The sequence below is a fragment of the Haliaeetus albicilla genome, chromosome 1 (assembly GCF_947461875.1).
Source record: "Haliaeetus albicilla chromosome 1, bHalAlb1.1, whole genome shotgun sequence".
NCBI lineage: Eukaryota > Metazoa > Chordata > Aves > Accipitriformes > Accipitridae > Haliaeetus > Haliaeetus albicilla.
Window position 1 is genome coordinate 25079253 of NC_091483.1, and position 13291 is coordinate 25092543.

The 13291-nt window shown below is 41.9% G+C and overlaps 1 protein-coding gene across 7 annotated transcripts in view; it reads left to right on the forward strand.

Moving 5' to 3' along the window:
* The window catches only part of SLC20A2 (solute carrier family 20 member 2), a 59207-nt gene that overhangs the window by 17936 nt on the left and 27980 nt on the right, over positions 1–13291 (forward strand). The window contains exons 1-3 of one of the 7 annotated variants that reach the window (XM_069782601.1): positions 1257–1446; positions 7388–7938; positions 12683–12823. In XM_069782601.1, coding sequence (XP_069638702.1) covers positions 7650–7938; positions 12683–12823 — 430 coding nt within the window. In that variant the 5' untranslated portion in view covers positions 1257–1446; positions 7388–7649. Of the gene's footprint in view, positions 1–1256; positions 1447–1528; positions 1614–3820; positions 3920–7387; positions 7939–12682; positions 12824–13291 lie in introns of those variants that run through there. The other 6 variants (XM_069782615.1, XR_011324485.1, XM_009924939.2 and 3 more) reach the window with 6 other exon arrangements.

The following is a 13291-nucleotide window of genomic DNA, read 5'->3' on the forward strand; positions in this document are numbered from 1 at the left end:
TCTGACTTTTCTAAACCTAGGAAGCCTGTTTGCCAGCTATCACGGAAGTAAAAGGAAGGACTTCGCAACCAGGCTTAAGAGATGTAGCTTTTCACAAAGTTAGCAGCTGTATTGCAAGCTTAATAGTAGTTGGGTATCAATGTTAAATAAAGAGTCAGCATTTCTTACAAAGAATTGTGGCCTGACACAATTATTTTCTTATTGGGGATTTTTAATGTCATTTCTGCATTGCAGATTTCTAGCTGGAGTTTTGCCCTAATTCTTTTTAGAAGATGATGTAGGCTTACTAATCCATGTGAGTTTTCTTAAGAAATGTAACCACGTTTCAGATTTACAAAATTATCCCTGAATATCACCTGCAGCTGAATTTAACCAATTTAGAAAACTTTTGCCTCCTTGTTAGGAAATACCCTTCATTCAAACTTGAAAAAATAGATGCGGTAAGAATTATGTTTCCAAGTCTGTGTTTACAAACCTAAATCAATGATTTGGTTTTTCTCAAATGTTCAGGTTGCAGAAAGTTTACCAATTTAATTAATTAAGTTTATTATGTTGGAATATGATGCCATGGCTTTGAGTGACTCAGAATGGAGTAAAAACTAACAGTTAAATTTAAAGCATCATTTGTTTATAAACCAGAAATGTGTCCAAATAAATTTGCATCTGCCAGATTTTTAAACTGTGACAATGCAGTTTTGATTTACGTTCCTTTTTGCTGAATAAAATGGCTTAATTGCATTACATAGTATTAAAGCGAATATTTTATATAAAGCTAAGCCGGGTACTTTTAGGCAAACATTATTTTTGCCTTGACATACATGCAAAAATGTTTCCCACTTAAAGGAAAGTGGTTGAAGGAATTTGGATTGGGTAATTTAGGTTGAACTGTTGAAAGCAAAGTTGCTTGCTTAGGCATCAATCCAGTCAAAACTCGTGCACATCTTTAAATCTTTTTAAACTTTCTGCAGTCTGCGTAGCCTGTGAGACCTCTACTGACATGGATAAAGTAACAAGCATGCAACATCTTTCCCGAGTTGGATGTATGTACCCTACCATCACATGCACTTGAATTCAGCGTGTTTAATTGTGCTTCCAAATAGAAGACCTGGGGCACCGCAGAGATTACCTGATCACACCAAAATGCTCAGCTGGTGGTCAAAAAAGAGATTTCCTTGCTCATCTATGCCTATGCTTGTGGGGGAAAAAAAAAAAAAGAGGAATGTTTTGTTGCTTTTAACATCAGCTTCATTGGATTGGTTTGTCTCACTAGTGCAGTTGTGACGCAGTGTTGTGTTTTATCAGTGCCCACCCCCAGCAGAATTCTTTGCTTAAGAGGAGGCAGATTTTCACCTACTGAATAAGGCTGTGGACTCACATTGATGCTTCTCGGTGTTGTCTTGTGTGTTCTCCTGTGCCGGAGTGAATTTTATCCCCGGACTGCCTGGTGTAAGTTATAGCCCTCTTTCTATCCTCTGGAAGTTTGCATGTTCAGATGTGACTGTGCTGAATGATAGGATGTCTATTTTAGATTTCAGCCTGTGTTTACAATCAGGAGGGTGAGTTGCTGGAAGAACTTAGCTCCTTTTTCTTTTGAAACAACTTTTAAATACTGGGTGAGTTTTAAAGATTTCTCTGCATGGCTTTCTTTTATCAAATGTGTTTTCCATAACCATGAGAACTTGTTTTCTCTGAATGGATCTTAAAAATCTGTAGTGTCGAATCATAAAAACCACTTGCTTGTTAGAAAGACTTTGTTCAGGCACTGAAGGATCAAATTGTCCTTTAGTTAGAGGAAAAGATATTTATCAGCAAATGCACAACAAGCACTTGTTGATACTTTACCTATCTAACTTGTTTGTAGAATTGCTGTTTAAATGTGACTGCTGTCTGTGTTTTCAGAGAATGTTTTCACCAACAGAATGCTAAATATTTTATATGCATTTTTGACCTTTCAGTGCTGGGCACAGAGTTTGATAGGGACTAAGAAAATGAAGCATCGTCTGGAAGTTTTGGGAGCTGGTGGTGACAGCAGTCCCCCTCTGCGATGTTAAACTGGGTGGGAGTCCTTGGAAAGCTATCAACTTCTGTCTTGTTTCCATATCGAGTAGTAGCGTGAAGTATGCTTAAGCACATTGTGAACATGTTAAAACAGGAACTGATTGACACAAAAACTGCTTCTGCAGATGCGGTAACTGATTTTTTTTTTTTTTTTTTTTTTTTAAGTCAAGGGTGCTTTTTGTGTACTGGAGCATTAAACTTGCATCATGCTTGGCCTTGTGACAAGTCCTGTGCATGTAATGTAGAGCCATATAGGGATGTTAGCCTTGAACCACTTGAATTAATACCACCTTTCATATCATAAGTGTAGTATTAGTAATTTAAAGTAGATAATTTGCGAGCCGTGTGGCCTGAGAACAAACTGGAAATGATAAGGGACTATTGGTGTGAATGATGTTAGTAGCTTTGGTCATAAATCAGGCTTGGTTTCTCTGCAGTGCTGTGTTTAGTACCAATAGACTGGAATGCCAGATCTGGTATGAGTTTATATACATGGGTGGGAAGCCTGACAGATCAGTTTTATGTAAAGAGCAACACAGAGAAATTAGAGAGGTATGGAATAACCTCCTAGAAGCTGCTGTCTGGTAAGCATTTTAGACAGACTTGTCAGCCACTGGTAACTAGAAGTGAACCTGCCTGTCAGTATAAATTCAATGCCACTGTCTATCATGAAACGGCTGCTGTTTTCAACTCTGCAGGGGAAAAGACATTGTCCTCTGTCTGTCTTGTCATAATGCAAAGTGGAGTAGTTGTAAGAGTTATCTTGAGAAATGCTACACTAGCTGCTGTCTTTTGATTTTTGCTCATACTTGGGCAACAACAAAACAGTTATAAGCAGGACCTCACAAAATCTCTGTCCCATCCGGAGTAGGAGAAAGTTTTCAACTGCTGCATGGGGCAACTTCTGAGAGCAGAAGAGCTGCATACAGCATGATTTATATGTGGTATAAGCTGCATACGGGATGATTTATATACCTTTCAATGTTTCACGAGCGCAGTAGGTTCTTCCCTAATTTTCTGTGAAGAGAAGACTAAAGGACATTTATGGGGTCTCTGCTTGTTTCCTTTATGTCACACAGTTGGACTGCAGGTGGGGAATGCACTCTGATTGCTTCCCTAGACTTTGAACTTCGTCCTGAGCTTTTATTTAACCGTTCGTCCCCGTTGTTAGATCTTTCTGCATTCTCTTTAGCAGCGATTTGTTTGGCAAAAAAAAATAACAACGGACAACTTTGTTTTTCAAATTTCTTATCATTTTTTTCCTAAAAACTTGTCTAGGCTTAGAAGTGAACTGTGAACAGTTTCCAGAAGAGCTGTCTTCGTAAATGTCCGTATATAAACATGTCCTAAAATGATCTCATGGTTACCAGGAGATCCTGACTTTTTCTTGAGGATTCACTTGCCGTTCTGTGTGAATCAAGGTGCTTCCTTACCTAGGTTTTGTTTTCATCTCTGCCTTAGGGAAGAAATAGCACTTTGTGTTGACAGAGTTATAACAAGATGTTTAGCTAGCAACAAAATAAAGTCTGAGGGGGGTGTCTGGATCATCTGCCAGCGAGGCAGCAGGACGTGCTTAGCATTTCCAAAACTCCGATTTTTCTTACTGAGGTACAGGGTCTGTAAGTTTCTAAGACCACTTAAACAGTGAAAAGCTTCAACTCAGACCTCCTAAGTATGATATTCTAATTATGGATCATAAGAAAACTGCCTTAATGCAGAATTAGCTTCTTACAACTTGAAATTTAATCTCTACACATCTCCCTTTGCTCTAACAGCCATCAGAGATGCACGCTCCAGCTTCAGGTCCTGCAGCTCCCCGGTGCTAACTAACACAGCTCCTCTGCCCTGCTAATGCCCAAGGGTGAGTTTGCAGCACGGCCACTGCAGTGCAGGCTGGGCTGGTTCAGGAAGAGTTATCCACAGTGTAAACAGAAAAATGAATTTTTCCACCCAGTGTCTGCTGCAGGAGCGTTGCACACCTGACTGCGGAGCCCTTGGTGGAGAGGCAGTATCAGTCCCGCAGGTAAATGCAAGGATTTCCTAGCATCTAGTGGGTCAGGTTGAATTGCATTTGGCATGCATAGAGGCATGTTGAAGAGATACAAATAAGCGCAGGAGAGAAGCAGGCTAGTGACTTCCAGCTGTCACGCAGAGAGCAGAAGATCTGCCATTCCCTACTGTATGGTGTTTTTTCCAGTTTCTTTTTTGTCCCAGTAACAACATGAAATACCACAGGCTCTTGGGTTAGATTAGGTGATGAGGGGCATAGCTCAGCGTGTCTGAGCATGCCAGATGTATTTTGGGCTCTAGAAAGAAGCATGCTACAAGATTTAGTCTGTATTTAGTCACTGGCCTACTTTGCAGGATATTTTGCATTTCTGAAAACTTTCTCAGCAGAGATGTACCCTTTTTTTTTTTGCTTTCTTTCTTTAAACATTTAACATCTCTTACGGTTATTTAAGGTTGAAATTAGTAACACCTAGCCATTCAAATGCTGCCTTCATGTTAATTTTTAAAGTGTGTTTATTCCCTTTCCTTTTTTCCTTTTGATTTTCATTGTGTTAAAGACAAGGCTCGACTGTTGCTGTGCTCTGTCAACGGTGCATACGCAGTGGGTGTCAAGTCGAGCCTCCCAGGTTTTGGAGGAAGCTCTATTTTGAACTGTCGCCCTGCATAAAATGACAGGAGGGGTGACTTCTTACTTAAGACATCCTTTTCTCCCGTGGCCATATATCCCATTTCACAGGGAGGGAGTTTATGTAGCTGTCTCTCTGAGCTGTTTGCCAAGAGCCCTCCTGACAGACTTTGGGAGACTCTTTGGCTTTCACAAGGAGTCTCAGGAGCACACATACACACACTTGAAGTCTTAATTTCTTTGGGACCATCTGGAGTTCTCCCTCCTCCCAGGGAGGCTAATAAAGGCAACCTTGTGACTTAGTGGTTTATTTTGGAAGCTGCAGGAACTCGCTGTGGCTGGAGGACCCAGATTTGGCAAACGTTGTCCCATGAACTCCATTGTGGTGGGGGAATGTCACAATCCCCCTGTTCTTCCTTATCCCAGAAATTGGGTTGCCGCAGTAAATTGGTAGGTTGGTTGATAAGTGGAGAAAAGACAGATCTCTGTTGGGAATAAGGGTGTGCTTTCATCTTGTGGGTCTGAAGGAAACGGGTCTCTTATAATCACAGGGTATGTGGATGCATGCATGGATCTCAGTCAGCTTTGCCCATTTTCAGCAGAGGAAACTGGGGCACCGAGGCTAACTTGGCAAAGGTACTGTGTAAATCCATGCAGGATGAAGAATTTAATCATTAATCTCCAGGATAAAGGAAGGACCGTAGTCCAGAACTTCATCTCCTAGCAAAAATCTGACATACATAATAGAAGTTTTTAAACAAATGAATTTAATGGAGTTTTGTCTTCCTTCACAGGCAAACAAGTGCTAACTCTAATTGTTTCTTCCAAATATTGTTAGCCTTTTCTGTCCTTGTCAAGTCCTTTTCCACTCAATGGGCTGAGTGCTCATGAATTATAAAAAGGCAACAAGTCTTCAAACATAAATGTATTGGTGCTTCGTTTTCTCATGTTATCTCATAGTATAAAAATCCTTATACAAATGTTTTTAGCTGTTAAGACCTTCCGAGATGTTATTTTGGAGTGTAAGGCATTCAAGGGTTGATGTCTGCTCCATGTCTGGAAAAGACTGGAGCAGCAGTTGTTCAGCCAGTTTGGAGCCTGGAGAAAGAAAGAGGGACATCTTTTCTGCTGAATATGTATATTTAGAGAAAGCATCAATCCTTGACATCAACTTAAGGGTTTTCTTGGAAACACTTACATATAGATGTGATATTTTCCTGTTGGTTGTTCTCAAGGATCCAGCATTTCAGGAATATGCAAAATCTCTTTTAATTTTTAACTTTGCCATTATTTCAGAGGTTTCAGAGACCCTTCTTCATCGCTACCGCAGGACCTACATTGCATTAGGGTCATCAAAAGAAATTAAGCATGGCCTTGAAACTGTGGATGTGGGTATATTGTGTGAGACTGAAGCGACTGTGGGGAAACTGAGAGAGAGCAGGAGGTGGGCTTGGGGATTTTTGTCTGACATCCCCTGATCTCTTGAAATGCTTTTTAAAACGTATGGAATTGGGTGATGGATATTTGCTGCTAAATGTTCATTTAACCCCTTGCCACCTCCAAAATGGCACTTTTCTGGAGCCAAACAGCATGGATAGGAAAGCAGAGGGTGGTATGGGATGTCTTCGTGGCAGCTGCTAGCAGAAGAGGAGCAGCCCTCAGAAGAGGCAGATGGTTTGGGCAAATTTGCTTCTAGCTTTTGACCATCATGACATTGGTGTCGGCCTTATCGCTCCGCTTAGCAGTCTTTTGGATGGTGAAGGTTTTATTTTTTAAAGTCCCTTTCTTTCTGCCCATTTTTTGGTTTGGAAGAGCTCACTCTTTTTTCAGATTAGCCTAATTAAGGACTAATTAAGATGTAATTCAAAAGGCGATCATAAAACTGAAACTATCAAATGAACTACTAAAAGATATCTCTAACAATGGTTTGAATATAATAACTGTTAGTAATTGGTAATGATCTATAGGAAAGAGCAGAACACTCAACTTTTTAGTTAAACTGGTTTTTATAGTCTTCTCTAGAACTGAAGGGATATATGGGAATATTGCAATTCTTGTGCTGTTTCAGTGACTGAGAAGCTGTAAGAAAATTGTATTCCTACTGCATGGGAATTGATAACAGTAATAGATGAATATTAATGCTCTTCAAGAGTATTTTCAGTGGCGTTTCCGAGACAGACATATAGATAAAATCATTTTTCAAAGGAGTGCATCCCTGGCTGTAGCTAATAAAATGGTGAGAGCTCTGCTGAGGTCGGTGGAGCTAGGTGATGTACATCAGCTGGGAATTCAGGCTGTATGGTATGGTCTAGATATTCTGCATGTCTTATATTCACTGGGTGCAAAAAGCCAGGAAGAGTCCTCCTTCTAGAAAGAGGGGTTATTGCACTGCTTGGTGAATTCAACACAAACAAAACCCCCAACCTTTCTAAATCCTTTTAAATTGCTCAAAAGATTTTCTCCGTCAGTGATACTGCAAGAAACATATTGCTTTAGAGGTGACCTAATTTTAACCTTTTCTGAATTGCTTTATGATTAGAACAGTCACATGCCGAGGTAGGACCCCATTAGTGGGTTTAAATCATCTGTTTACTTGTGAAAACACACATTGTTACGGGCTCCACTGAGTATTCCTTTTTTTTTTTTTTTTTAATTTTCTTTTTTTTTTTTTTTTTTTTTTTTTTTCTGTTGCAGGACAGAACATCGCAGTTGTACCAGTTTGGGAGCAAAATATGGAATGTGTTTCACTGCTGACCGAAGGCAGCCAAATGAACAGTATTTATAGTAGTTTGAAAATCAGCAGTTAGCAGTTTCTTCACATTCTAACACTACCCAGCACTTTCCAGAGAGAACTCATTGTTTACAAGAAATCTGCTTTCCAAATCCGTTGCGGTGCCCTCCAGCCTTGACTATTAACTATTTGCAAAGGGGAAGCTAATCTACGGTTTGAGGAAAGATGGCAATGGATGAGTACCTGTGGATGGTCATTGTGGGTTTTATCATTGCTTTTATTTTAGCCTTTTCAGTTGGTGCAAACGATGTTGCCAATTCTTTCGGAACGGCTGTGGGCTCTGGTGTTGTTACTTTACGCCAGGCTTGCATTTTGGCTTCAGTTTTTGAAACCACTGGCTCAGTATTACTGGGAGCAAAAGTAGGAGAAACAATTCGGAAAGGTATCATTGACGTTAACCTGTACAACAGCACTGTCCCACTGCTGATGGCAGGAGAAGTGAGTGCAATGGTTGGTAAGTAATACTTTTCTATTCCAAGTAACATGTATTTGTCATCCTGTTTGTTGTGAATATTGTTAATTAAGTCTTCCCGTCTTCTGGACTTGCACGTCTGATTTTGTGTGAATGCAGGGGCCTGTATTCCTTTTTTAGTCTCCTATGTTTTTTAAATGCTTCTAATAATTTACATTTTTCAGTGGTTCAGCCATTTAACTAATAGAAGAAATTTTTTTTTTAACATAGTGGATCATATATATGTATTCCTAGTGTACTGTAAAAATTATTTTGGAGATTTTTATGATGGTAAATGGAAAATATGTAAGCATAGCATTTGTGACTATACAGAAGATCCTACAGAAATAGCAGTTTGCAGTGAATATATACGAGAAGAAATTACCTAAATAATTAAAAAAAAATTACAGAAAATCCAAACATATTTCTTAAACTGATTGTCTAGCTGTGCGATTGCAATTAATCGTACACTTCACCCTTGCACATGGCAAAACTAAAGGAGCAGTGAAGATAGATGGTCACACATTTCAGGTCTTTTCAATTTTTCTGACTCAAACCAACAGCAGTTCAGTATACCTTAGAATCTGCTCTGCTTTTGTTTGCAGTTAAATTAATCTCTGTTAGAACAAATAGCATATTCTGAGGTAAGTAACATTAAGCCACAGTATTTACTCTTTGTTTATATGCAAGAGGCTTTGTGAGCTTTTGGAGAGCTCCCTCAAGAATCAATACCAAACCTGCTTTTAAAGGGCAGGAGGCAGCAGGAAGGAAACCCTTTCACTGTGGGAGAGGCAGCCCAGGCGAGGGGCCAGCCTGCGCATCCCACCACCACCTCAGTCTGACAGGTCCGTGGCATCCCATGACAGGGCAACGTGATTTATACAAACATTGCTGTGTCCTCTGTTTGAAAGAGATGCTCCACTCAGAGATTTTCTTCCTTAAACCTCAGTAAACCTAACCTAAATATTAATTCCACCTACCCCCCTCTAACCTCCCCACAGTTTTCAGGCAGGACCTGCATGTGAGATAGGTGAATCTGTGCAGAGGTCTACTACATGTGGTTATTTTCCCATTTCTTTGGGGAAATGGGAAAAGTTTGCTGTAATTTTAATGGATCAAGATGGGCAGTGAGTGCCAGTTTCTGGACTTGTCTGAGGTGGCTTTGTGTGCTTGAGAGTGGGGAGGTGGTTCCCTTGGGCTTTTGCAGCTCCTGAGCCTCCTGAAAGTTGTCCACCTTCCCCTGCCCAAGGGGAAGAGGGGTTGGTTAGCGAGAAATCACCGCTGGGACTGCAGCCACTTCCCCAAACGGTCCCTCTGTGAGGCTGCCAACTCAAACCACATCAAATGCTTTTGGGCACCCCCCATCAGTTCCTCTTTACCGATGTCTTGCGAGGTCAGCTGCAGATTTCTGGTCTTTCCCTCAAGCTGTAGGGTGCCTTCTTAGTACCGCTCCACTTGCATCATTTAGCCTTCTGCTTCCTGAGATAGCTCCATTATTTCCCACGGGCGTGCGCCCAGCAGCAGCGCACACCATCTGAAATGTAAGTGACCTGCGTCTTTTGACCTTCACATTCTTGATCCTCCCGGACCCTGTTGAAGGAAGGGTCCTCTTCCTTTTCTGTATCTATTTCTGGCATCCTGATCCTGGCCGGGCAAAGTTTTAAGTCTCAGATGCCCCCCGTGGAGGCAACTGGCCAGAAGCTCAAAGAAAACAACTTATTTGCATGCGTATTTACATAAGCCTGTGTGAACTTCATGACCAGTTGCATTCCCTTCCTCCAGTAAGGGCATTAAGAAGAAATTCCTCATTTTAAATCTCAGAATTAATCACAAGTTACAAACTGCAGATTTCGATTTTTTTTCCCTGAAGTCCATCTCCAGCTTTTCTCTGGATGTATGATATTTTTTTCTGTGTTTTCTTTGAGCCTTCCTGGATGTTTTCTTTTCCTCTTTCTGTTTTTGCTCTGCATTTCCCGCCCTATTCTCTCATGCCTCATGATTGTGTTTTTGCGAATGGACTTAGCTTCTGAATTTCTATGAGGCTTAAATGAGTCAACAGTCTGGGAGAGACCAAAAGTCACTGTATCCTCTTTCCAGATGTTGGTGGAAGATCCTTTGATGCTTGCAGCAAACAGCAGATGGTGATTTTCAGGGCAACCTTCTCTCCTAAGAGAAAAGGAAGCAGAGAGCAACAGGATTAAGATTTTAAAACGTAACATTTTGTAATAATTTGTAGGGTATTAAAATGTTGTTTGTTAGGCAGTCGGGAAGTTAGGGACTGTTGCTCTTGGGAGTAAATTGTAGTACTTCCCTAGCCTTAACTAATTGCCAGGCTATTGTCAGGAATTGCCCGAGTGTTGTTCTAGTGGTCCTGGTGGGAGCTGAAGTCAGCAGCTTGTGCGGCCGAGGAGATGCCACTGACAGAGAGGACACCCCAGCCAGGATTAGCAAAGCAAAGTACTAACCCAGTCTTGCGGGTGCTCTGGTACCTGACGGGGGCTCGCAGCTGGCACACAGCACCGGAGCCTCAGGAGAAGGGATGCGCATGAGGGGAGCATGAAACCCACCCTGAGCCGAAAGACGGTGCTGGCGACTCTTGGTCAGGGCAGTCCGCAGCCAGCCCTCTTTCTTTAGGAGATAGCAACCACGAGGAAAGGCTATGCGGCCATGGCGTCAGCGGGCATGAAGAGTCTGAATTTGGGGCTTCGTGACAGGTCTAGTGAGCCTTCTGCTTCCTAGGCTAGTTTGGCAAAGATAAAAATTGGGAGCATGCATTTTATGTTAAAGAGGGGTTAAGGCTTTGATGTAGGTAGTTAAGGCATTGCCAGCCATAGAGGGAAGTCCTGCTCTGGCTTGATTTTTATTTTCTTCTGTTCCTTAATGTGCTTCCTTAAACTTCTTTAGACCATGCATTGTCCCTCTCAGACCATCCCTCAGTCCTCCACAACTTTCCCTCTTGCTCTCCTGTTTGTTTTCAACATGAAGTTGATTAAATAAGAAATAGTGCCATACTTCCTCTATTTCCCCCCCCCCCCCCCCCCACCAAGAACCCCAGCCCTCACTACACATTTGCAGTGCACCTGTGGCTTGGTTGCATTTTCCCTATTTTTTAGGCTGAGTATTTTGTAATTACATATCTAAGGCTGGCTTATCTGTTTATTTGGCTCTTTACAGATGTTACCATCTGTTTTCTCTTTCACCTCACTTCCACTTGCTGGTCTCTAAGTTCATGTCAGAATTTTCAAAGTGTATTTATTTTTATTTTAGTACAGGAGAAGAGAAGCCAAAAAATTAAAGAGCAGGTGTTCCTTGTTTGATCTAGAATTTCCAATAGCAATAGGAGTACCAGTTGTTTTGGGATAGTACCCCAGGAGAGATCAGTTTTACAAACTGGTTGACTTCCAAATGTAGCCACGTATGATGACAGCAAATCACTATTTGCAGATGGCTCCACTTCAAGACCTTCAAACCATCCTGTCCTGTTGGAATTGAGGATGGAGGCTGAGATTTTGAGTAACAGCGTATGTTCAGCGACCTTGCTTTATCACCTGCGTCTGCTGCAGATCTGTTAAGAGAGGTGGCACAAGCCAGAAAATACGGGATCTCTCATGGCAGTTTGATTGCTGCCATTGGGGCCTCTTGACACATGAAGATTTAGTCTTAAGGCCATGAAGTCTTAAGATGCAGAAGAGATCTTTCTAAGAATTCTCTAATGTTAGGTGACATCCACAGAAAGCTTGTGTCACTGCCAAAATTATTTTGGTGTCCTGAGGTTAGTGCCACTGCAGGAGGAGCAGGGAACCTGGGTCCTTGCAGTGTGACAGTGAGTCAGAGCACGGAGCTGCGTGCTCGAGGGCTCGGTGGCCAACTGTGGTCTGATCTAACTACTGGAAGTTGGGACTGAAAACAAATACAAGGCATACTCTCTGGCGCTTGGGGTTGGGTTTTTGGGGGGGGGGCAGTTCTGCACTCTTGACAAACATCCTTCCTTGGGATGTCTGTTGGGACACCAGACATCGCATTTACTTTATAGACCATTAGCCACCATCCCTTAGTTCGGGGATCTTATTTCCTTATGCCAAAGGTATCTTTGGCTATTCCATGACTAAGGTAAGCCTTTTCTGCAGTTCTGAATTTCTCCAGTGCCACAATGAGCTGCAAATGAAGGCAGTGAGAGAGTCCTTATTCCCTCCTCAGTCCATTTTTCCTATAGAGGACTCCGGATGGCTGCATGTCACTGAGAAGAGACATAAAAACTCCCTGCCCCACAATTTGAGTCTTTCTGTGGTAGCATCTGAGTTTAGGAGCATGGGTAGTTCATTAGAGAAACGGTGGATGCCTCCTCACACTGATCACTTGGAGGCTTCCAGGTCCAGCTCTCAAGAACGAGGTTTTCTAAGCTTGATGCAGGCTAGGAGCAGTTTGTGTGTTTAATAAGACAGACTGTAAATAGTGAAAGCCTTCAAAAAAAAAAAAAGGCAGAACTGCAGAACCGTTGTGCAGCGTAAAGAGCTGTTAGTAATAAAAAAATCATAAGTAAGATGCAGCATTCAAAGCTGCTATTAGACTGTCTTAGTATCTGCTTTTTGAGACAGAACAGGAACAAAACTCTCTTTAGGAGATCTCTGTTGTGCATGTGGAGTGTAGGCAGTGCTCATAAAAGAATGTGGGTACATGGCAAAGAATTTTCTGCACAACATCATTGTTACTGTTGTTGTTTATACCATATGGTTGGTTTTTTATCTAGGTTCTGCTGTTTGGCAGCTGATTGCATCATTCTTGAAACTCCCTATATCAGGGACCCATTGCATCGTAGGTGCTACAATTGGATTTTCCCTGGTGGCAATTGGCACGCAGGGAGTCCAGTGGATGCAGCTTGTCAAGATTGGTAAGTGCTGTTTCTTTTTAGGCATGAGGGTATGTGAAATAGTGTGTGCTGCCTGCAAAAAACATTCCCAGAAATCTGCTTTGTGCTGATAGCACTCCCTCCTTAAATTATTTTCCACCCCAGTCTTGTCATTCAGAAGATGCACTGATGCCATGTTCCTTAAGGGCTGCAGTGTGTCTCCAGTGGAGAAAGGGGTAAGACGCAAGTTGCACTTCTCCAGCGGTAAGCTGAGGAGACATTGTCCCTCAGAGACATGCTTCAAGGTGACATTCCTCCTCTTCTAATTCTTTTCGTGGCAGCTCATACCACCTCGTCTCTTGCTCTCAACAATGGTAGCCATCATGTGAATGCCCACAGTCATGTTTCTCCACCCACCAGCTTCAGGGAGGCGAAAGCTGGGCATACAGCACATGTTTAAATCACAGCCTCCCACTGCCAAGATCAGCAGAGCCAAGCAGGGATGTGAAG